At 35.5% G+C, this 26,675-nt stretch overlaps 2 protein-coding genes and 1 pseudogene across 2 annotated transcripts; all 3 read left to right on the forward strand.

Moving 5' to 3' along the window:
• On the forward strand, positions 4,177–6,696 carry LOC104720343. Its single transcript, XM_010438262.1, has 4 exons — positions 4,177–5,453; positions 5,536–5,621; positions 5,726–5,991; positions 6,049–6,696. Exons 1-4 carry the CDS (start codon positions 4,177–4,179, stop codon positions 6,694–6,696), a joined length of 2,277 nt encoding a protein of 758 aa, XP_010436564.1.
• Positions 15,626–16,561, forward strand: LOC104720344. Its single transcript, XM_010438263.1, has 3 exons — positions 15,626–15,802; positions 15,863–15,958; positions 16,145–16,561. Exons 1-3 carry the CDS (start codon positions 15,626–15,628, stop codon positions 16,559–16,561), a joined length of 690 nt encoding a protein of 229 aa, XP_010436565.1.
• Positions 25,624–26,656, forward strand: LOC104720345 (annotated as a pseudogene).

Here is a 26,675-nt window from a genome sequence, read left to right on the forward strand (position 1 = left end):
CTGATGAATTCTTCAACTAAGCACTACAAAACTAACAACGCATGTGGAACAACTGTTCTCTGATTTTTTTCTTTCAACCGAGAGGACAGTCATAGGAAGGAGGCGAGGATCCATATCTCTAATCTCATGTGACAACAAACACAGCGAGCTAGAGAGAAAAATGCTAACGTGAAAAATATAATATGCACGCAAAAATAGTAAATGATGCAGCACATAATTAGGATAATTATTATTTATTAAGATTTAATTATTATATTCATTGTAATATTTATAACTCTAAAATATTCCAAAGGTTTTATAGGGTTTTTATGTTTTATTATAAATAAGCCATTTAGGCCTCCTTTTGTTTTCATTTGAATAGATTTATAAAATAAGAAGCTTTGTGCTTTTGAGAGAAGAGTATTCTCCAACTCTTGTTTTGGGCAAAGAATCCAAGAAGGCATTAATTTTAGGTATTCTCAGATTAAATAAGATCTTTGTGTTCTCTTAGCTTATTCTACTCAAATTTGGAATTAATGTGTCATTAGTGAGAGTGTATGTTTTTTCAAAGTTTTTTCATAAGTCATCTGGATCTGGGTGTGATTCTTTTAGAAAGAGGATTTGGTCGCATGCATTCACCGCAAATTTAGAAGACGAAGGCGTTCACTCCATAATAGGCTTGAACAAAAAGTGAACGTCTCCCTTGATTCCCGGTTAATGCATGCGACTAAATCCTGTTTCACCCCAACCTCTTCCCCAACTGTTTGGACTATCCAATAAAATCTATGCTCATCCACTCCAAAACCAAACCCAAGATGAGAATGGCATGGAATTCGAGTACATTAAAGTTTAATGACTTGGGATGTTAGATTCCCTGCTTGTCAAACAATCATATGCTGTTAATATTATATCATCATTTTATATATTTATTTTTTTAACACATTGGTAGTACTCAACTATACTTATGTAACTATGTCGACTAAAGTCATTTCACAGTGGCTACACTCCAACAACTGGATGTCACATCACTTATCTCGCAAGATCCACATTATCAACATGGTCGATAATGACGAAACGGTCAATCGTCTCAGTCGTGAGCTAAACAAAAAGACAATAGTTTATATTATTATATTATTATGTATTGCATCTGGTATTAGAAAAGATGATAATTTAGATTTTTCACCAAAATTAAAAAATAAAAAATAATATATTATTAATTACTTTTGTTTTTTACTCCTTTTAGTAATTAGTTAGTTGTGCTTTTCTAAAGCTGGTCGTTTAATTGCATGCATACATTTAATTGTTACTGTAAAAATAAAAACATTAATTAGTTATTTGACTTTGAAAATAAAAATGTATTAAATATACTAGAAAAATAATCTGTTGTGATACAAAAAATATCCTAAAAGCATCATCATTCATGATATAGAGAGAGTATTATCTAATAATATCCGTAAGAAACTCATCATTAAAAATAAATGAAACCCATAAACAAAGAAAAAGAGAAAGCTTATATTATATGTAACAATAATAACATTTTCCTTAATTTTAGTTCATAGGATAATGTGATTCATAAGGTAAAACTTACATTGACATGAGTGCACTCTTGTTTTGAACTTTTGTAAGAACATTCACCTTCCTCAAGGATGTCATGCCTTGAACGGTCACTTTTTGTTCAAGTCTACTATGGACAGATCAATGGATATCCACAAAAGCAACAGAAGAAAATGGAGACTGAATTATTAGTTTACTAGGATCCAGACCCTCGAGATAGGGGGAAAAGTATTTCAAAAAGAAATTAAATTAAATTAAATTTAAAATTATTTATAATAAAATTGTTGGAAAGTATATAATAGTTTAAGAGTATGTGATTCTAATAAAATAAAAAATATTTTAAAAAGAGATAATAATAAGTAGTACTAAAACTACATAAATATTAAACATAAAATGTTTGTAAAAATACAACCATCAAAATGAAAACCAAAAATATTGTTTATGAGAAAAAAATATTATGGCAATGAGACATAACTCTAAAAAAAATTATAGAATGAAAAGTCAAACTGAATCAAGGCAATCTTGCCAAAACTATTGTTTAATATACAACCATCAAAAATGAAAACCAAAAATATTTTTTATGATTAAAATAAAATATTTTATTATAGAATCCCTAGTTTTCAAAGTTAGTAATTCATATAATCGTGACACGTGTCAATTATATCGATAATATTTTGACATGTGTGAAAATAAAATTTATTTAATAATTATAGAAAAATTACAATCTTAAAAATAAAAATATTACAATTAATATTTTTGAAAGTATATAAAACCAAAAGTATTCTATTATATCACTAATTCTAATAGGAAAGTTATCTATTAAATTACTAATTTCAATAGGAAAATTTGTGCAATTAATAAGGAAAATATTTGAAATTTAATTGTAATTATTATTTATTATAATCATATAGTAAAAAGAAATTTATATAGAGAAGTGATTAAAGTATGTAATTTGTTAAAATTAGTGATTAACATAATGTAATAATAAGATAATAAAAAGAAGAAATTAATGTAATTTTCTTTAGTTTTTCAATCGGTGATTGATTTGATAGCGTATTCAATATTATGTTATTATATAAAATTTGGTTTTCAAAGTTAGTAACTCACGTTATCGCGACATGTGTCAATTTAACAATTAAATCTTTTGTGATGTGTTATACAAAAACTTTGTTTTAACATATTTGTAAATTATAAGAAATTAAAAAGTTAAACAATTAATAAATATAAAAAGATAGTTCATATATGTATGTAAAAAATAATACTAATTCTAATTTTAAATTACTCACTCTTTAAAAAAAAGAATTAAGAAAATTATACAATTACTTACTATAATACCATCGTTAAAATAAATTATACTGTCAATTATTAATCCTAAAAGAAAAAGGATAGTTAAATACTCACCTTTACATAAATAAATAATTTTCTCAGAATAACGTCTTTGAATTTTTGATTAATTTATGATAATGTTTGATAAGTAATAAAACTATTACTTATGAGATTACAAAATATGAATAGTTGGTTTTAAGTTAGAAACCCACAATCTAATATGATATCAGTTTTTGGGAGTTAAGCCACTGCCGCGGTTTTAAGGATTGGTATAAAGTAAACCAACCACTTTTTGGGAGTCTAATTGAGACTCACGTCAGCCATTTAAAGCAGCAAAAGTTTATAAACTCCATTCTGCCGGGTTGGCTTTTTGAGGATAACTATGGCTTCTCTGAGTTAGGAAAGATTTGGGTAATGTGGCATCCTAGTGTTAAGGTGTCAATCATTTTCAAGTCTCTCCAAATGATCACTTGTATAGCGGTTCTTCTAGATAATCAATCAGAGTTAGTTGTCTCTTTTGTCTATGCTTCGAATGAGGAATCAGTTAGGTGACATCTTTGGGCTGAGGTACTGACTGTGGCTGCGGACCCACGCGTCTCTGGGAAACCTTTGTCAGCGCTTGGTGACTTTAACCAAATGCTTGACCATTATGATTCCTCAATCTCCCTGAATCCAAATGCTGATCTCCCGACCAGGCTATTCCGGGATTGTCTGCTACATGCTGAACTTGCAGATCTTACCTACTGAGACTGTTCATTCACTTGGTAGAATAAAAGAAGCACAAATCCAATAGCTAAGAAGCTTGATTGAATATTGGTAAATGAAGATTGGTATCTCAAGTTCACATCCTCCTTTGGCATGTTTGATCAGCCAAGCTTTTCTGATCACTCTCCCTGCTGTATCACGCTAAACCTAACAGTGCAGAGACACAGGAAAGCACTCAAATTTCAGAACTTCCTCCTCTCAGATCTTAACTTTGTCCCTCTGATTGCAGACCAATGGTATCAACCTAAGTTATGTCGGCTCTGCTATGTTTCAGCTAGCAAAAAAAAACTAAAAGCTCTCAAAAAGTGCATCCATATGTTTAGTAGGGACAACTACTCTGAACTGGAGAAAAGAGTCAAAGAGACTCACACTGAGGTTCAGCTACTACAACAGCAGATCCTAACTGACCCTACTCCTTCTCTTGCAGCTATGGAGAGAACAGCAAATGAGAAATGACAAACTCTCCTCCATGCTAAGGAGTTGTTCTTCTGCCAGAGGTCTAGAGTCAAATGGTTAAAGGAAGGCGATCTCAACACCGCCTACTTTCATCGCATGACTTATGCTCGACAGGCAATCAACCATATTCAGTTCATGGTGGACACCAATGGGAACAGAATCGAAGGACAAAAGGACATTCAGGCGCATTGTGTTAACTATTTATCTTCATTACTTGGAGGTTATGAAGAACCACCCCAATTTGACCCTGCTGATATCTCAAATCTACTGAGTTTCAGATGCTCCTACACTCACCAAGACATACTCGCAAGTGACTTCTCTACTGAAGAAATCAAGGCCGCGGCTTTCTCTCTTCCAAGAAACAAAGCCTTTGGCCCTGACGGTTACACTGCTGAGTTCTTCAAGTCTTGCTGGCATATTATTGGACCGGAAGTTGTTGAAGTAGTCAGAGAATTCTTCCGATCAGGTCAGCTGTTGCAACAATGGAATGCTACTACTATAGTCCTCATCCCAAAAGTCCCAAATGCAGCCTCTACTGCAGATTTCAGACCCATATCCTTGTGCAACACAATGTACAAAGTGATCTCAATGCTTCTGGCCGGAAGACTCCAGGCTATCCTACCCTTGGCAATTTCCAATGCACAATCAGCTTTTCTACCTGACAGACTTCTTACAGAGAATGTGCTTCTAGCCACTGAGTTAGTAAATGGTTATAGTAGGAAAAATATTGGTCCTAGGGGAATGCTCAAAGTTGATCTCCGCAAAGCCTTTGACTCCTTGAAGTGGGATTTTATCATCGCTGCAATGCAAGCCCTCCACTTCCCTGGCAGGTTCATTAACTGGATTCGACAATGCATCTCAACTCCAAGTTTCTCTGTTTCTGTCAGTGGTAGTACATCCGGTCTATTCAAAAGCTCAAAAGGATTGCGTCAAAGAGATCCCATATCTCCATACCTCTTTGCCATCGCCATGGAGGTCTTCAGCGGATTAATGCGGACAAGTTTTGTGGCAGGCTTTATCCAACACCATCCCAAAACCAAGGAGCGTGATATCACTCATCTCATGTTCACTGATGATGTAATGGTTTTCTTTGACGGCTCCTCCTCCTCTCTGCAAGGGATTAGTGATGTTATGGATCTTTTTGCTTCCTGGTCGGGGTTCCGCATGAACTATGAGAAAACTCAAATATTCACGGCGGGTCTGGAGCCTAGTGAATCCTTGGCCATCTCAAACTCGGGATTCACTACAGGCTCCTTGCCCATTAGATATTTGGGTCTTCCTTTGATGAGTAGTAAATTGAGGATTTCTGAGTACTCGCCTCTCCTTGATAAGCTAATGAAACGGTTCCACGCCTGGGCATCTCTTTCTCTTTCGTATGCTGGCAGACTCCAATTACTCAAATCTGTCATCTATGGTCAGATAAATTTTTGGATTCAAACCTTTGTCTTGCCAAAGGCGTGCATCAAGAAGATGGAGTCACTTTGTAGCAGATTTCTCTGATCTGGCTCTGTGGACCGTAGCAAGGGAGCTTAGGTTGCATGGTTTTATATTTGCTATCCAAAACAGGAGGGAGGCCTTGGACTGCGGCGGTTAAGCACCTGGAACAGAACTCTCTGTCTCAAGTTTGTATGGCTTCTATTTTCAGGAATTGGTTCCATGTGGGTTGCTTGGCATCACTTCCACCACATCAAAGGCAGAAGCTTCTGGTCCATCAAAACCTCTGCAACTGATTCTTGGAACTGGAAATCTCTTTTGGCAGTTCGCCCTTTGGCTGAGCCGTTTGTCAAATGCGTGCTGGGCAATGGTCAAAATGCCAGTTTCTGGTATGATGTTTGGAGCCCCTTTGGAATGTTAATCAAAACCGTTGGTGCTGACGGTCCGGCTCGATTTGGGATTCCTCCTCAAGCCACTGTAGCTGAAGCTTATGCATGTTTCATTTGGCAACTTCCCTCTCCGTGATCGGACCAGGAACACCAACTACACTCTTACCTTGACTCACTTCCCCCGCCTAGATCTGACGTCGGTAAGGACTGTTTCAAGTGGAACATTCAAAGACAACAGTTCACCACCTTTCCTACCGCGAAAACCTGGGATTGCATCAGAGAGAGGACCACCACCAAAGACTGGGCCTCATCGATCTGGTTCAAAGGAGCCACGCCCAAACACGCTTTCACAATGTGGGTTGCGCAACTTCAAAGACTGCCAACTCGTGACAGGCTACACTCTTGGGGCATTTCCACTCCTACCACGTGTTGTCTCTGTTCGAGCTATGTTGAGTCTCATACTCACCTAATTCTTCACTGCCTGTTTAGTGACCAGGTATGGATGCGGGTTCATTCTCACCTCATGCTTCGCCCAATTGGTTTCCATACTTGGCCATCTTTTCTCGCTTGGACAAGATTGCGAACAGATTCTGCCCCTCCTATCCTTCGGAAGCTTGCATGTCAGGCTGTGGTGTATCACCTCTGGAAGCTTAGGAACAACATTATACACAACCAGGTTCAACTCTCTCCAGCTGCTGTCTTCAAGGAGATAGATGTAAATTTTCGAAACACCATCACGGCCAGAGAATCCCAGAAGCAATTCAAGAGTCTCATGGGTCTTTGGATCAAATAATTATACTCTGTTGATTGACACTCAACTCTCTTTGTTACCTTTGTTTTTTATTTCTTTTTTGGCAAGGGTACAAACCTCTAGGTGGCAATTTTTGTAAACCTCAAACTCTTTCATTAATATGAATATTCACATTCCTATCAAAAAAAAAAATATGGTATCATAGTCCGGTCCGCACATACTCAACCCAATCCACAATCAGCTTGGTCCAATAGTTGACCTGTCAATTCATGTCCGAACATACCGAGATTGATGCCTAGAAGAACCATCATTTTGGGGGTGTATTAAGGATAAAAATATTCCACATTGGAAGTTGAGTAGAATCTTAATTGGTATAAGATATGGATTTCTCCTCTTATTACCAATTGATTTTAAGTTGAAAGTCCACAATCCAATAGTTTCATGAGCTTCATTGATCTTTCGCAAGTTTTGATGTTGGAATATATCGGTTGAATTTCAGAACAGCAGGAGGTTGTAGAGCTTTGTGGCTTCGACAAAAGAATGGATTATGTCCACCAGATGAAAGGCTAATCTTTGGGCTCACTCTCTCCGGTATGTGTCAGCCCAAAGGTACTCGATCTGAGGTTGATCCTCTATTTGGCTATAAGCAGGAGTCAAAGCGTTAGTGCCTCAGAGAACATTATATTAGAGTGCCTCCAGTTACTTTCTTTTCCTAGCGTTTTTTGCTCTTCCTTTGGTTATATATCTTTCCATCTCCTAGAGAGCTGAAGCCACCTGTTTTGCAGCATGGAGAAATAGGTACAAAATGGTACATTGGTTCTTCAGAAATTTCTATTCGTACTATTGTTCTTAATACGTTTTACTTGCATTTGTGTCCTTTGTAATGTTTCACTTTATGTAGAAAGCTAATAATAGCTCGTCTCTTTTAGCAAATCATGTAAAGAACAAACAATCAAAGTAATTTTGACGAAGCTGAGAGAGTTCTTTATTCTCTCATCATATTTTTGAACACCTTCATGTATGGTGTTAAAAAAAAACAAGAATACCTTCATGGATATATATAGTTCTAATCCTTATTTTTTTGCATTATTCTTACTTTGGTCATTCCGACAATTTCCTCAGTAGACCGAAAGCCACTTGTTTAGCAAGAAATATTGTTTTTAAATGCCAATCTAATTCTAGTAATCGTATTGTTCGTATTGCAACTTGAGACGCCTCGATCGGAATGACCTGTATGAACTAAAGGTTATAATTTGAATTCAGGTAATCTTGTAGGAAACCAAGTCCATTTTAATAAGAAGCCAGAATGAACCATTTGGTAATGATGTTACGACAAGAAAACGAGAAGGATAAAGTGAACAGTATACGGGCCTCGTAAACTTGATGATTGTGTAGGCTTAACCCTGACCATATCAACAGAGATCTCTTCACGAAAATTGTACACCTTTGCTTGGTAAGATTTTGGCTCTTGAATTGACGATTTAAAATTGTACAAAATATTAAAGTTTTTTTTAAAAAACTGTTAATTGGCCTAAAAAATAACAAAATATCTTGAGACTTCGTTAATGGGTTTGACACTTTACTATAGTTTGTTTTTTAACAAGACTAAAATATTTTGATGACTATCATACATGTTTTTTAAAAATATATAAAATACTACTAAATCTAAAAACTATATATAGTTAATTTTGACAAAATAAAAATCAACTTTTAAAATTATTTTTTATAATCATTATTTGCCCACACAGGAGTGTGGGTAACTCTCCTAGTTAATCAGAAGTCATCTTCCAAACCTGCTCTTGCATTAACTTGAGTTGAAGTTTATAATAAAGTGACAATCGTGGCTCTCTATTTGTAATCCTTAGTTTTCCTTATCTGTCTAAACTATGCAGGGCCAATAATTTATATTAGTTTCATTACTGATCAAGCTTTTGTATCTAATAAAATGTCCTGAGAGCTATAAATCCATCTCTTTTGGGAGATCATAAAAATAACTGAAACAGAAAACAAGACAGTGATGATTAATGAAAATAACTGAAGCCACCTGTTTTGCAGAATGGAAAAATAGGTACAAAATGGTACATTGGTTCTTCAGAATTTCTACTTGCATATTTGTGTCCTTCGTAATGTTTCACTTTATTTTTAGGTTTTCAGAAAGAGATACGTACAGAATGAAATCACTTCTAGTTTGTCTACAAGATCTTAGGAGGTTGTTAGATCAACCAGTATACTGTGATCAGAGGCTTAAATTATATTGCGACTCAACTACAGCTACTTGAGGGGATATATAGTGGTGGGGAGAGCTGTGAGGGTGTATCTCTGTTTCTCTTCTAAAGTGTCGTAAGTGTCAACTATTTACATTTTTCTTGGGATAGAACTTGTTGTAAACCCATCATTGCACAAAACTTGCCAAGGTTGAACTATCATCATCCCAATAATATATTGTAATAAACCATTTTCATCAATCACAAGTGTATCAGGATTGCCATTTTCACACATCTAGATAAGTTAAAGGTTTTAAAGACCAACTACAAATAAGAAAAGATACATAATTAAGTAAAATGTTCCAGATAAAGAGTCTTCTCAGTGGAAGGGAAGACCACAGAGTTGGAAGTGACCCAAGATTCATCCATCACCATCACCATCACCATCACCAAGATTCAAATAGTCAACAAGGCGCGACCCAGCTGACAACTCACAAGGAAGGATTTCTCTAAGGAATGCAGTCACCTTATTAATTTGGGAAATGCAATCTATATGCTTCAATCTCAAAGAAAAATTCAAAGCAAAGATAATACTCCAAAACTACATCTCTACAACAAGAAGGTGATAGCCGATTTACTAAAATTAGATTCCAGTTACGTCACCGTGAAAGCACAAGCAACAGTTGGTTCTATTATTAGTTTCATAGGGTTGAAATGTGTTCTACTTTCGTAATTTTTCTCATTTTGTAATGCAAAAAAAGCAAAAGAAAAAGCTACTGGTTAATAGAAGAAGAGGAAGCCATATATATATATAAGAAGTGTACCTACCTACCTCACCCATTGATCAAATTATTTCGTTGGCCTGAGCCTAAATTCACAAACATCGACATCACCCATAAACCAGAGCGCCTTCGCTTGGTAACATTGTGGCTCTGGATTTGGTGCGGACAGATCCTTTGCCCAAAATGTTATAAAAAACAGAAACCCTTTGGCGGCCACTATATTTGCAGTCACATACTTGACAAGCTTGAGTTTTGTTCCATTTTCTTCGTTAGCTTCGTCAATGGCTGTATTTATGAGCAGTTTCATTAACTCCTTATTGCTAAGTTGATCATCATAATCTCTTCTCGAATCGACTATGCTGCCCGGGAAGTTGTAGTCCATACTATCCCAATCAACATCGTAACATCGTAACCCTAAATAAACCATGTTTCAGAAATCTAGTGGTAGCTTAATTAATTTAAATCTCAGCTTAAGAACCCCATTGAAGAATGGGTGACCGAGCGCACCATGAATCTTCCCAGGAGTTAGTGCATAATAGTGAGAAAAATTGAGCGATTCTCATTAGATTTCATAAGCATAGGTTTGCAAATATTTAAATAACAACAAAAACAAAAACAAGAAAAATTCCCAAATTTACTTTTAACACAAATCACACAATAAGAACAATTCCCATATTTCATAATCCTAATCTCCAAATCGATTAACCCTAGAGAATACGACATTGCCTCTTCAAAGCGTAGACCTCATCTATGGCAGTCATTGTCTTCCTCTTGGCGTGCTCCCTTGTGACATTCTCCGGAAATGTTTGGTGATACATTGAATATTATCTCTAAGAATTTTCTGATGCCTCTTGGCTGCTTCCTTTCCTGAGATCTTTTAAGAACAGAAAACCTAGATTTCCAAATCGATCAATCTAATTTGCAATAGAATAATTGAAATTGCATAATTTATGGGTGTTAAGGCTTAAGAAGAAAAAGGATTAAGGTGAGAGGGATTTGACCAGAAAAAAAGGGTGAGAGGGCTTACGAAGGTTTGCACAAAAAAAAAAAGAGGGCTTACGAAGAAGACGAAGATTAGTCTAGTTGTGTCATGAATGTTTGTAATCGAGATTTCTGTCTTTTGCTGTTTCTGACACATGGTTTAGGTTTTAATTGGGTTTAAGTTAGAATTGGATCAAAATCTGGTTTTCTGTGGTTTATGTTCTTTAATAGTCGGTATAACAAACAAGAAACCATCATAAATCAGGTTTGTGGGTTAATAGGTCTCGAACTATTAATTCGGGGAAATACAGGTTTTGAACTTTTGATTCGGGGAGAATTAACTTTCGAACTTATTTTAAAAAAATTTCCTAGAGTAGAGAGAACCGAAGACACTTGTTTAGCAAGAAATATTGTTTTTAAAGGCCAATCTAATTCTAGTAATCTCATTGTTCTTATTGCAACTTGAAGCGCCTCAGAATGACCTGTAATGCATCAAAGGTTGCAAATTAGATTCAGGTAATCTTGTAGGAAACCAGGTCCACAATTTAACAAGAAGCCAGAATGAATCATATGGTGACGATGTTACAACAGAAGGTTAAAGTGAGCAGTATACCTTGTAAACTTGATGATTATGTAGGCTTAACCCTGACCATATCAACAGAGATCTCTTTACGAAAGTTGTACACCTTTGCTTGGTAAGATTTTGGCTCTTGAATTGACGATTTTAGATCAGTGGCCAAAAATGTAATATAAAGATTTTGGCTCTTGAATCAGAATCGTCGTCGTCCATTGGCTCCTGTATAACTGGAGATTAATTATGTTAACAATGCATATGGATATCATAGAAAAAATCACAAGAATGTAGAAAGAGCAAACTGGTAGTAGTTTTATATGAGTCTGCATGTTCAATTGTTTCTAAGAGACTAAGACATAAATTAAACTCTAGCCATTGCACTCCAAAATCACGAAAACAAGTCTACTGTATGCAAAGTCATTATCTAGCAAAGTAAAAATTCCAGGGATTGGTAAGAGAGTAGACACACCTTTTGGTTTAGGAGTTGGCCTGCAGAAGATGGCGTGAACATGTGTGTTGCCAGTACCTTTTGTCAGCTTTAGCTTGATACTCAACAAGATGTCCATCTGGGGTCTCTCTGGCCATGAAGGTGATACTCAACAAGATGTCCACATAACATTCAGAAGAGATATGATGTTTGATGTAGAAGAGGTAAATGGAGGAAGGATTCTGATGGGAAACGACACATATTGTAAAATCACAGCAATCGGTCAAGTCAAAATTGTGAACTACAATGGGACTGAAGTAGTGTTGTCTCAAGTCAGAAACTCACCTACAGCAAGAAGAAATCTAATCTCTTTGGGACAGTTGGAATCAAACGGGTGTTGGTTCAAATCTAAACAATTTAGACTACAAGTGTTCAAAAGAAACAAAGAAGCTCTCGCAGGAAACTAAAGAGACACACTATATTTTCTAAAAGGAAAGGCGGAGCTTGAGCAGGTAAATGCAGCTGAAAGAACAATGAACACAACCGCTTTATGGCATAGCAGACTAGGCCATACAAGTGAAAATGTGTTAAAGTTGTTAGTCAAAAAGGAACTACTCAAAGGGAGTGAGATAGCAGAATTGGGGCTGTGTGAAGACTGCATTTTGGGAAAATCTCACAGACTATCGTTCAAAACTGGCAAGCATACGTCGAGTGAAACACTTGAGTATGTGCGCTCTGATCTTTGGGGGTCTCCAAATGTGACACCAAGTTTGGCAAAGTGCCAATACTACATATCGTTTGTAGACGACTTCTCAAGAAAGGCATGGATTTATTTTCTCAAGACAAAAGATGAAGCTTTCTCCAGATTTGTTAAATGGCTTGCTCTAGTTGAAAATCAAAGTGAAAAGAAACTGAAAGCTCTAAGGACAGACAATGGTCTGGAGTACTGCAATAAAGTCTTTGATGACTATTGTAAGGAAAATGGGATACTAAGGCACAAAACATGTCTTTATACTCCACAACAAAATGGGGTAGCAGAGAGATTAAACCGGACAGTGCTTAAGAAGGTGAGAAGCTTACTGAGTGAAACTGGTTTAGGAGAATCATTCTGGGCAGAAGTTTCGTCTACAGTCGTGTATGTGATTAACAAAACTCCAACTACTCCATTAAATTTTCAGATTCCTGAAGAGGTTTGGACAGGAAGGAAACCGGAGTATGACCACTTAAGAAGATTTGGATGCTTGGTTTACTATCATGTTGATCAAGGAAAGTTGAAACCAAGAGCCAAGAAGGGGGTATTCATGGCGTATCCACAGGGAGTTAAGGGTTACAGAATTTGGAGCAGTGAGGACAGAAAGTGCATTGTCAGTAGAGACGTAACATTTTGTGAAGATATTCTTTACAAGGATATCAGTAAATTGCCTGAAACTGAAGAGGCAATATCTGAGAAACATGGGAAGAAAGTAACATTCATTTTACCTAGTGTAAAAGAAAGAGGAGAGACATCTGGATCCACAAACGAGTCAATAGAAGAAGGTGGAGCTCCAATAGAAGAAGGTGGAGCTACTTTAGAGAGTGGATCAATAGAAGAGTCAGAAGAAGATTCTGACATTGGTGATGATTCGCTCAGAAGTTACCAACTTGCAAGAGACAGAGAACGGAGAGTTAACATCAGACCACCAAGTATGTTTGATGATGGTGACGTTGCTGCATTTGCATTCACCATGTCTCAACTTGTAAATGCTGGAGAACCAAGAACCTACGAGGAAGCTATAAGTTGTAAAGAAAAACTGAAATGGATTGCTGCAATAGAGGAGGAGATGAACTCACATCGGAAAAGTCAGACATGGAAAGATGTAGACAAGAAAGAAGGTATGAGAACCATTGGGTGTAAGTGGATTTTCAAACTTAAACCGGGAATACCATGAGTGGAAGAACCAAGATACAAGGCTCGGTTAGTAGCAAAAGGATTTTCTCAGATTGAAGGGGTAGACTATCATGAAGTGTTTGCGCCAGTGGTTAAACAGATCACAATTAGGCTGGTGTTGTCCATGGTCGTCTACAGAGACCTTGAACTAGAACAAATGGATGTAAAAACAGCGTTTTTACACGGAAAACTGGAAGAGAAAACTTTTATGGAGCCGCCACAAGGGTATGAAAATGGTGATCAGGTGTGTTCACTAGAGAAGTCTCTATACGGATTAAAGCAATCTCTACGACAGTGGAATCTAAGGTTTGATCAGTTTATGAAATCTCAGAAGTATACAAGGAGTCAGTATGATCCGTGTGTCTACTTTAAGTGTCTAGAAGGCGATGAATATGTCTATTTACTACTCTATGTAGATGACATGTTACTTGTTGCTACAGACATGGCAGAGATTTCAAGATTGAAGGAAGTGTTAAGCAAAGAGTTTGAGATGAAGGATCTCGGAAATGCAAAGAGGATACTGGGCATAGACATCACCAGGGACAGAGAAAAGGGTATGTTATTGCTGTCACAAGAAAGCTATCTAGAGAAGGTTTTAGCAAATTTCGGTATGAAAGATGCAAGACCAGTTCAAACACCTATGGGAGGAGAATTTAAGTTATCTGGTACTAAACCAGAAGTTAAAAAAGAAGCTGAGGCAGAGATGAGAAGCGTACCTTATGCAAGTGCCGTAGGGAGTCTCATGTACTCCATGGTTGGTACACGTCCGGATATAGCATATGCAGTGGGCCTGGTGAGTCAATTCATGAGCTCTCCTTGCAGACAACATTGGGAAGCAGTTAAATGGGTGTTACGGTACATAAAACACACAACAAATTTCAAGCTCACATTCACGAAGTCGAAGGATTTTATGGTTACAGGCTACTGTGATAGTGACTATGCAGCAGACCTAGATAAAAGAAGATCAATTACCGGTTATGTGTTTCAGGTTGGTGGAAATACGGTAAGCTGGAGATCTGGCCTTCAACAAGTGGTAGCCCAATCGACGACGGAAGCAGAGTATATGGCACTCTCTGAAGCTGCCAAAGAAGCTCTGTGGCTGATGAGAATTGTGAGTGAGCTGGGTATTCCGCAAAAGAAGGTTGAAATCTTCAGTGATTCCCAAAGCGCCATTTGCTTGGCCAAGAACAGCGTGCATCATGAACGCACAAAGCACATCCAGGTGTGATACCACTTCATACGAGGTGAAATTGAGGAGGGTACGCTGAAAGTTTCGAAGATCAACACNTATCTAGAGAAGGTTTTAGCAAATTTCGGTATGAAAGATGCAAGACCAGTTCAAACACCTATGGGAGGAGAATTTAAGTTATCTGGTACTAAACCAGAAGTTAAAAAAGAAGCTGAGGCAGAGATGAGAAGCGTACCTTATGCAAGTGCCGTAGGGAGTCTCATGTACTCCATGGTTGGTACACGTCCGGATATAGCATATGCAGTGGGCCTGGTGAGTCAATTCATGAGCTCTCCTTGCAGACAACATTGGGAAGCAGTTAAATGGGTGTTACGGTACATAAAACACACAACAAATTTCAAGCTCACATTCACGAAGTCGAAGGATTTTATGGTTACAGGCTACTGTGATAGTGACTATGCAGCAGACCTAGATAAAAGAAGATCAATTACCGGTTATGTGTTTCAGGTTGGTGGAAATACGGTAAGCTGGAGATCTGGCCTTCAACAAGTGGTAGCCCAATCGACGACGGAAGCAGAGTATATGGCACTCTCTGAAGCTGCCAAAGAAGCTCTGTGGCTGATGAGAATTGTGAGTGAGCTGGGTATTCCGCAAAAGAAGGTTGAAATCTTCAGTGATTCCCAAAGCGCCATTTGCTTGGCCAAGAACAGCGTGCATCATGAACGCACAAAGCACATCCAGGTGTGATACCACTTCATACGAGGTGAAATTGAGGAGGGTACGCTGAAAGTTTCGAAGATCAACACAAAAGAGAATCCGACCGATTTGTTAACAAATTTGATACCGGTGATGAAATTTGAGGAATGTTTAAGTAACCTGAAGGTGCTATGACACTAAGTCTAGCTCTGATAAGAGCTAGGGTTCCGACGGTCAAGGCGGAACGGACACCTCCGTCGGTGAAGGCGGATCAGTGGTTTCTGGTGGTGAAAACAGAGAAAGGACTGAAGGGGGTCGACTCTTCGGTTGGTCTGTCTGAGCAAATCAAGGTGGAGATTGTCGTTTTGGTGATTTGGATCAGACAGGTGGGCTTACGCTAAAGGGTTGGGCCGGTAAATGTTGTTTAGGCAAAGCTTGGTCTGCTAAGGATAAGCCCTGGAATTCAAACGACAAGGACACTGTCGTATTGGTCGGGGAACACGCGTGATGAGCGAACCGTACAGGTTTGTCTTGTATCACCCTGCAAGACAACGACATAGAGCTATTAAAGGAGTGAGGAGCAGAGGGAACAAAGAAGAGAAGCATTTCCTTTTACTTTCCTGCACAACAAACTTCAAACCTGCAAAAACGTAAAACAGAGCAAAAGGAAACACACAAACCTGTTAGTCTAAACGGTTGAACACTCAAAGAAAATCCTAACAGTTTTCTTAGAAACCAATGACCGGGTCCGTGCCGAGGTTATCCCATCGACACTCTTTATTCCAAACTCTTCCTCCGACGGGAGCGTTGATAGAGAGAAGGTGGCTGCATACCACATTGTGCCTGAGAGGCTTGAGTTTGCGGATCTTGTCTCGAAGGCAAGTCGATCGAGACTACCCACTCTTCTCAACGGCTCCTCCATTCTGATCACCAACAATTCTTACTCTTCTTTTACGGTCGACGGCGTTCTCGTCATCGAATCTGACATCTTCGTGGATTCCTTTATGGCTATCCACCGCATTGCAAGTCCACTTGATTACACAACTTACGGCAGCGTATCTAAGCTTAAATCGAAATGGCCACTCTTTACCTTTATGCTTGTTACGGTTGTGGTTCATTTCATCTAGTGATGTTAAAATATTGGGGTCACTTTCATCAAGTGATATAAAAAAATCGCAAGTCCCTAATCTACTATATGAAAGTATCTTATCAATTAATGAACACTTGAACTTTTGATTTCACACTTATATAAGTATCTTATCTGCTTACAATGAGATACATACTTCAAAACTCAAAAGCACAATCAAGTTAATGGTTTAAATTTCACAAACTCCTACACTTATAATATTTTTTTTGGACCGCCCAAACTTCTAAATTTTAAACTTAAAGTTACGAGTTTACATCTATTTTTTTTTTAAATCAGGTGCAAAAAACCACTTACGGTAAAGCCACTTTAACCCAAATATTTTATCTGTAAATTAAACAATTTATAATTTCATATGGTGCACATCCACCACCCTAGGTCGAGGTGGATCTGCCCCTGATTGTTCGTACGGAACAATTGAAGTAACAGTAAGTCCTTGTGACTATATATTTTTCACTTTATTCAACTTGTGTTTACTGAAATCTCATGGAAGATGTTTACCAACGGAAGAGAAATTTCATAAGGGGGAGGTGAAAGTAGCAACGCATGTTGTCTATCATATCACATAATTGGTGATGGGTCATAGATATCTCAACAGCCCATATGTACTAAGAAGCCGAATTCACGTTTACTTAGTTAAGCCGATTGTTGTAACAACTAAAATCCCCAATTTTATAATTGGGAGTTGGGCCAATTTTGTTAGTTCAGCCTATTACTGACCCAAGTGGCAAAATACAACTCGACAAGGGTTTATGTGCGTCGAAGTATGTGCCTATAATAAATGGATGTATCTCCTTCTTCATGAGCCGTCAAAGGGAACGTCCATCAAAAATCCTAAGAGCCTATGACGTGAGAAAGAGTATGGGAGAGCAAGAAAGATCGTAAGAAAATAAAGAAAAAGGAAGAAGAAAAGATAGTGCCGAGAGATGGAGGTGAGAAGCGGCGAACCGGATGATTATCAACACAGAAGATGACGTTGCAGAGGTGGTGGATCAGGTAGTCATTACTGTGACTGTGGCAGCCCACGGTGGTGGTGGAAGAGAAAAGTCGGAATAGATCGAAAGTGGAGAAGAGAAGAACGAGAAAGAGGTATAAGAAAATAAAGCAGTTTGGAGAGGCGTCTTTGAAGGCTCATCGACGCCGGATGTGACTTTGGTTTACAAAGATAAAAACACCGACGTGATCACCATTAAGCCATGAATTTGTAGCAACTGACGGATGTCTGATCGGAGTTATATTCAAGAAGTTATGTGGGTTACTTCCTGCGCGAGAAATTACCAGAGGTGCCCAAACCAGAAACCCTAGAAATAAGGTTCGAGTTTTCTCCTTCGAACTGTGTTTGGTAGTCCAAAACTTACATGCTTGGGCTGAGATTTGGTGGGGAGCGTCACGGTACTATAACATAAATATTCAACGGTGGGATCGTTATTTTAACGGTTATTTGTGGTTTTACCAGTGGGTTTATGAGTCTCGTTTGTATAGAATAAATGGTGACATTGTAATGTTTGGTTGGCAAACGAGGTTGGATGGAGCTGCAGTTTGCATGAGCGTTCTTGAATCTTGGATCTAACATTAAAAGGAAAGAGGAAACTCAGTTTCTTCATTTATATGGAAACTGTGAGGGTGATAATCGCGGAAACACAATGATTACTTTTAAGCATATTTTCCTGAATACTTGTATAAGCTTGGAAACTATGTGATTGGTTATGTCTATTGTTTGATATTGTGTGCTATGTTGTGATGATTAGATGTATGATAATAATGTATAATGATATGGTATGATGATATGATGCATAAGAGAATGAGTAGATTATCTGTGGTGATATGAAATGAGATTTTGTGATGGGGACACGAACATGGGATTTGTTTCGTGTCTCTTGATGGGCGGACCTGAGATTGGTTCGTACTTGGTAATTGGACGGACATGAGATGTTTCGTACCTGGCAATTGGACAAATATGGGATTTTTTTCGTGCCATGTTAAGCCGATGGGATTTCGGTTTAGCGATATTGATGAATGTGTGTAATGGTGAGTATGTGGTGTTAATATGGTTTAAATGGTATTATGATTATGCATTACATTGAATATTATGTAAAACTATTATGCTTGTTGGATGTATGTCAAGAATGTGGAGTCTGATTCTATGTTATGCACTCATTGTTGAACGTGATTAGAATGTCGCCAATGTGTTCATCCTTTTATCTTTTTCCTCAGGCTAAAAAGCTTTATGAGAAGTGGAACAAGTTTTATTATTGAAGAGTTTTGTTTTATTTTTAAGAAAGAAGCATTTTGGTGGGACTATTTGAATAACACCTTGTCTTGACTGATAAGGCAGAACGGGTGTTACAATTGTGTTTGTTGGTTTTTGATTAGAGTATATTAGGTTAAATCTTTAATTCATGTATATCTATTATTTTCTACGATTTAGACCCGACATGTATAAATACTTATAATCTTATGATGAAAACTATGAAGAAAAATATTTAAAGTCCTGTTCTTATAAACTCTGATTGGGACCTTATCAGTTGATATTAGAGCCATCATGCTTTTGATCCATACCACATCGTCGTATCAAAAGCAAACTTCATCCACCATCTAACTTTAGTTTTGATCCGAACCACTTTTGTGGCATCAAAACCTATTTTTATCGTTTTTCTCTGTTTTTGGCTTATATTTTTTTTGGTTAATTACTATTAATTCTGGAAGGGTTATACAAAAAACATATAAGATTTTCATGAACTAGTTATTCTTACTGAATAGTATTCCGAGTTTGCCGTACCCAAATAATTCAAGATATAAAAACAGAAAAGTGATTCTATTGTTTTGTTTAGATTATTTTTTTTATAAAATAGATATATTTTATTATATAAAGTTGGGTTTTGAAAGTTAGCCATTAATAAGATTTTGACATATGTCAAGTTATTAATCTGAGATTTTGACATGTGTAAAAGTTAATATTTAATAGAAGAAATTTGAGATAATGACAAAAACAAAAAAAAAAACTGTTTAAACAATATTAACAATATTAAAAGATAATTATAAAAAATTACAATTTTTAAACAGTCTTTTAAAAAATAATTTGAAGGAGATTATATATTTCATAAAATTCGAAATTATAACATCATTTACTTATTTTTAATTTTAAGTTATTAATTTAACAAAAAAAATCTTATTATATAGAGTTAGGTTTTGAAAGTTAGCCATTAATAAGATTTTGACATATGTCAAATTATTAATTTGATATTTTGACATGTGTAAAATTTAATATTTAATAGAAGAGATTTGAGATAATGACAAAAACAAAAAAAACTGTTTAAACAATATTGACAATATTAAAAGATAATTATAAAAAATTACAAATTTTAAACAGTCTTTTAAAAAAAAATTGAAGGAGATTATATATTTCATAAAATTTGAAATTATAACATTATTTACTTATTTTTAATTGTAAGTTATTAATTTAACAAAAAAAAAATAAAAAAGGGAATAAGAAGAATGTACAGTTAATTATTAATTCTAAAAAATGCAAATACTCACTTCTATATAAAAATGCAAATACTCACTTCTAAAAAATGCAAATACTCATTTTTCTTCTTACAAAATAAGTTATTCAAAAACACTGCCTTTAAACTTTGTTCTATTGGTAAAAAAAAGTTTTAATGGAAATGTAAATTTTCTTTTTGTTTTTTAAACCAAAACTTAAACTTTATCCTACTTTCTCATTTTTTCAGTTTGGAATAGATAAGATTAATATATGCGTCTTCTTTTTCTAATATTGTATTTTAAATATTACTGTAGTATTTTTAGATTATTTTATTTAATTTATATTTTCATCTTTGATTTGAGATTCATATATTACTGTGCTTATAATTTTCTATTATTTCTTTAATTATGTCAAATTTATGTTTCTTTTAATTTCTCAACCTTGATTGGTGGGTCATAGACATTTTTTTTAATGCAAACATAATTATTACCATTCATTCAATCCCGAAGGAATATAAAGATTAGAACATTATCAACTTAATGGTTAGATAAAATAGGCTAATCAAACACAAGATTACAACAAACATAGATAAATAGATAGATTGGAAAAACATAAACCATTTTTGATAGATCTATAGGATCCAGAGACAGAGGCTACATCATGATGTTATAAAGACACTTTGATGAATACATTGAGAAATTTATTCATGGTGGAGGAGGTTGGACGCAAGGTTCTCTCCATGAGGGAGGAGGAAGAAGCCGAGGTTCTCTCCATTTTTGATTATATGATGATACATCATTGATTACTATACTATCTAATATATTTGTTATTCGAGAAGTTTCTTGAACCAACAATTTTAGTGAGTAAAGAAATTATGCAAAAGTGAAAATAAATAGACATATAATAGCTGGCTTAATGTGTTCATATAGATATTTTCCTAGGTGGTAAAGAATATATTTGTAACATACAATGTACTTAGGTGTAAAAAAATACACCTAATGGTTGGATAAAATAGGCTAATAAAACATAAGTTTACAACAAACATAGATAGATAGATTGGAAAACCATAAACCATTTTTGATAGATCCATAGGAGCTCGGAGACAGAGGCTACATCATGATGTGTCAAAGACACTACTTTCACAAATACATTATGAAATTTAACATTAGTTACTATCAAGATTTGGTGTTGCCAGAGCATGCTATTTTGAGATAGATAAATGACGTGAACATGTTCTCTCCACACATGAGGAGAGCAGAGCCAAGGTTCTCTCCATGGTGGCGGAGGTTGAACGCATGCAAGGTTATCTCCCAAGTGAGGAAGGCGGAGTCAAGGTTCTCTTCATGGTGGAAGAGGTTGGACATAAGGTTCTCTCAATAAGGGAGGAGAGCGGAGGAGATGTTCTCTCCATGGTTGGTCATACATTATTTTGATGATACATCATTGATTAGTATACTATATATATTTTCTTCGAAAAGTTTCTTGAACCAACAATTTTAGAAATTAAATAAACTATGCAAAAATGAAAATAAATAGACATATTATAAAGAATATATTTGTAACATATAATATATATAGGTGTAAAAAAATATACTTTTAATGGTAACATACATCAACTTTTTTAAATAGATATAAATTAATGTATTATAGCCAAAAAAATTAAAATAACGTACAACAAATTTTAATATATTTTTATTAATTTAATTTAATTTACAAAATTTTAAAACTCGTACATCGGACGGGTCCTTATCTAGTATATAATAAGATAGGGATTGAAGAAGTTAATAGGGTGTATAGGTTTTGAAGAAGTTAATAGGGTGTATAGCGTTTATAAGAAGTAACCATGAAACTTTAAATTTATATGTTACTGAAGGGCTAGGCATTTGGGTTATCCGTTCGGGTTCGGGTAATATCCATTTGGGTTCAGATCGAGTTTACAAAAATAGAATCTATTGGGTATTTTTAGATATATGGGTTTGGTTCGGTTTGGGTACTATCGGATTCGGGTCGGTTTTGGTTACAAATTTTAGAACCCGATTAGCATCTGAACGACCGGGTACCCGAATTTTTTTTTAAATTATTTAAATTTAAATAAATTTAGCTAAATTTTGACTTATATGAGATTATTTTTGATATTTAGGTATAAAAGCAAATGAAATATTCTAAATTATAATCATAATTTTGGATAACTGCATTATATTAATGCTAAATATTAGAAATATGTTTATATGTTCGGGTTTGAAGGGTATTGGAAAATAGAATCCAATAGATTTTTATAGGCAAATTTATATCCAATCCGAATCCAATTTTTTGGGTCGGATTCTGGGTTAGGTATTCAGATACGGTTTTTATGTCTATACCTATGTTTTCTATAAATTTAATTAATTTTATGTTCAGTTGAGTTGAGTGAAACAAATTGTGTCATCTTTTTTTTTTTTTAATTGTGTCATCTTGTTCTACGGCCTTTCACTTTTATTGAGCTGTCAACTCATTATAATATCACATTACTTATATGCCTATATATATATATGTTATATACATCACTAAATATAGAGTGATAAATACGTAAGCTAATCTTGACCTGCAAAAATTACTAATTTGTTACAAATTATTTATCACAAGTTATTCAATATTTCTACAATATATAATTTAGAGTTTGATAAAAGATGCTTATTGATATGACTATATGTTGTGATAAAAAAAAAAAAAAAAAGAGAATTCTTGTTTAATATTATAGTTTTTATGTATGTCCGGATTTTTAATTTACAGTTGTGCTTATTTGAAATCGGAAAAACATTGAAAGAACTTTCTTAAATATCTAGTATGAATCCAAAATTTTAATATCAATTTTTGATGCATTCTCTTGAAAATCCGATCAAAAATAAGTTGAATGCGAGTCACATCCCCTTTGGCATAGTTTAAGATTATGCCATACCAAGTTTTTAGCTCTTTGGCTTTTTTAATATTTGCGAAAACTCGAGATCGCATGATATCATCTCAAGAATGAGAATATTCTTGTATGACCGCTTGGGAGTTAAAAGGCAAACTAGTGTTAGCCTTATCGTCATGCATGAAATCGAATCTTACGATGTCAAGTATCAAGAAGAATAAAGGCTGAGCTTTATCCCTAATTCGATGAATAAGAAGATTTTCAGAAACTCAAGCTTGTGGCCAAGAAGTAGGATTTGATAGTGAAGCAACCACGTCGTCTCCCCAAAGAAAAAAACCAACTAAAATGTAAAATAATAGTGTTTTTTTCTTCCTTCGACATAGAATTAATGGTGGCCCAGTTTTGATCTCAAGAGACGTTATTCTTATATCAGAATACAAGGTTATCATTATTTTCAGTGTGCTTTATCCACGTACCGACACATATTATGTGTAATATGCCAATTCCGCAACTAGCCCGTACTATCCTAACATGGAATATATGTAACAATGCAATGGTGTTCATTATAAGGTAGAATCCAATTCTTTACACATTTCGTCTTTCATTGTCTGAAACGTTGATTCTATCATGAGTTTGAACAATCAGTGTCACAATTTTTGTATACAAAAACAAAAATGTAGATGGATTGTGAATTAAATATTCCTAAACAAAATTTTCTTTTAATTGACGATTTAGTTGTTCTACGATCGATCCATGCACAAATTTATACAATTTGCAGCAATTTTTTTTTTTTTCAATTGCAGTTAACAAATTAACGACCGCACGAAGTTTGTGCTCCGTGATTACATCCACGTTACAAGCAAAGAGACTTTTTATTCATGAACATGAAGATTAATGTTAAAAAGATTAATTAATGAGAGTAAAAATAAAAAGTGAAAATAGACCACGTTGACACAATTTTGCAAAAATATTGCTAGATTGACACTCTTCTTTTGGGAAAAATTAGAATGACACAATTTAGTGTTTAAATTAACATAAGCCCAATTAAAACTGTAAAAGGGAATAAAAATTAAGTAATAAAACAAAAAAAAATCGATTAAATCAAAACCCCCTAAACCCGACATTTTTTTTTTAAACACTAGAAAACTTTGTGTCGTCCGCCGGCGAAGAACGAAGAAGAGGTTTTATAGTCCCCAAAAAAAACCCGATTTGCTGTCATCTTCCACTGGCGATTAAGAGCTGTAATCACGGTGTTCACTGCTCCATCCAAATACAGACGCCGGCGTAGTTGGGTTAAAGAATTCCAACGGCGAGATAAGAACTTAGCGGCTTCGGTGGTTGGTGATTTGTAATCACCGGTGTTCACTGCTCCATCCAGTTACAGACGCCAGCGTAGTTGGGTTAAAGAATTCCGGCGGCGAAATAAGAATTTAGTGTCTTCGGTGGTTGGTGATTTTCTCCGGCGGTGAGTTTTTAATTGGATTATTATAAGAATGAACAGAATTGTTAATTGCAATTGTAGATTAACCTTATTTTTGTTTTGGGTCTTGCTCTTGTGACAGATTCGGTGGGAAGGATTAGGCTTCTTGTTTTGGGTCTTGATCCTCAATAGCTTCATAATTCCGGTTAGGCTTTATGATATGATTTTTTTCTCCAATTATCCCTGTCTACATTATGCAAGTTCTTTGATTTCCATTGAATTGTATGATGTTTGTATGATTTTAGAGTCCTAAGGAGGATTTGATATACAAGTGGCATTGGAGTTAACAGAAGATTAAATCAACCATTTGCAGATAATTGTGGAAACTAAAAGCAGGTATATCTTTTATCCTTCTTCACGGATGGGATTTTTGTTTTTCTGTTAGTAAATTTACAGGATTCGATCAACTATGGCAATGTTTATAATTTGCAGATTAAGATTATTGCTTTCGAGAGTTGAATGTTTGTTTTTTACATTGGTTCTTGATGTCTATACTGAAGCTAATAGTCTGAACAAACCTTTTTTCTTCTTTTCTTGGTGACTCTTGTTTGGTTTTAGTTATACTACATCTGAGTGTTGGTAGTGTGTGTCAGAATTCTAGAATATATAGTAACCAAATGGCCATGAATTGTTACATAAGTAGTTCTCTTTTGAGATCATTGGATATCTAACATTTTTAAGTAATAGAGAAATGATTATATTGTGTCACTAGTTTCAATTCCAACTGTTTTCCGATAAGCTCAATTGATGGTCATGAGCTTCACTTTTTATATATTTTGGGTCTTTAGTTATTGAAGAATTTGGTCTTGATTTTATATATTTTTCTGTGTCGATTTGTTGTTTTTTGATATAATTGTTTATCGGATTCTCTTTGACTTGTATTAATGAGAGATTTGATATATTATTTAGGAATGGCATCATCAAGCAATATCATCAAATATCCTCCTCTACTTTATGAAGAAGGGAAATCGCCTCTCCAGCATAGGATCATGAACCATAATTGTTTTGTGTCCAAAATTGGAATCTTGAGAGAAGGATTAGGGGTGGACGTGTGGGATAAACTCAAGGACTCATCTCTTGGAGTGTTTATAAATTTTGCTGAATTGGAATACATCTGGGCTGCGCAGAGAGTTCACTTTCTACTCACACATCAGCTGAGAATCAACAACATTCACGAGGTTTGGTCTTTAAATGAGTTTGCAGAGATAACAAGGTTAAATTGTGATGCATTTGACCTTTTAGAGAACTTTGATGTTGATCACCATGATTTCTGGAAAGAAATGAAAATACCAACAACCCTTGATGGTCCTATGTGGAGTGAGTTGGTAAAGGTTATTGATTCTAGCAAAACATGGCATCTTGATAAGAGGATGATGGTTGGTAGGTTATGTTTGTTGTCAGTATGCGTACATGGAATTCATCATACATCTAGAATCCCGTTGGCAACCGCTAAGAGAGTTTTAGATCCAGTTGCTTTTGAAAAACATCCATGGGGTCGGGTTGCTTTTAGTAGTCTAGTGAATTCTGTGAAGATGGTTGACTATGACAGAGATTCATACACCATACACGGGTGTGTTCATGCTTTGTTAATTTGGTTGTATGAGAGTGTTACTGGAATAGGAGAAAGTTATGGGTTTAGAAGGATAGAAACCACTGGTGTTCCACTTCTTGATTGGCGATCATCTCGAAAACGTATCAACTTCACAAACTTCATCCAAAACGAGAAGAAGTTGCATGGACAGGTTAGTAGTGGTGCTAGTTTGTTATTATCTTTTAAAAAAAAATACTTTTAAAATCAACAAATAATTTGTGTGAATTTAAAGTTATTACCAGTGTTAATCACTTTATTTATGGCTTGTAGGTTCGTGTTAGGCATATGGTTCATGTTTCAGAGTAAAACATGTATCCTCTATGGTCTGACACAGATGAACATACGGATCTACACCTAGACGAGCTACTTAAAGATCTCATTCATAACCGTTTGTCTCTAGATGCTTGGAGTTGTGTCAAAACAGTTGGTATAAGTTCAAAAAAGAAGAAAAGAAGTGCTGAAGCTGATAAGGTGAATGACAACAGAGGGTGCAATCCTAAGAAAAAAAGATTGACAGATAGTGATCCTAAATGTGAACAAGGAGAAAATGTAACCAACATGGAGGTAAGGTTTCGTTTTCCTTTACCGTAATTGATTAACATTTTTTGTCTTCTCTATTATGATATTAATGAACATGTTATTGTAGGATGGT

The sequence above is a fragment of the Camelina sativa genome, chromosome 10 (genome assembly GCF_000633955.1).
Source record: "Camelina sativa cultivar DH55 chromosome 10, Cs, whole genome shotgun sequence".
Lineage (NCBI taxonomy): Eukaryota > Viridiplantae > Streptophyta > Magnoliopsida > Brassicales > Brassicaceae > Camelina > Camelina sativa.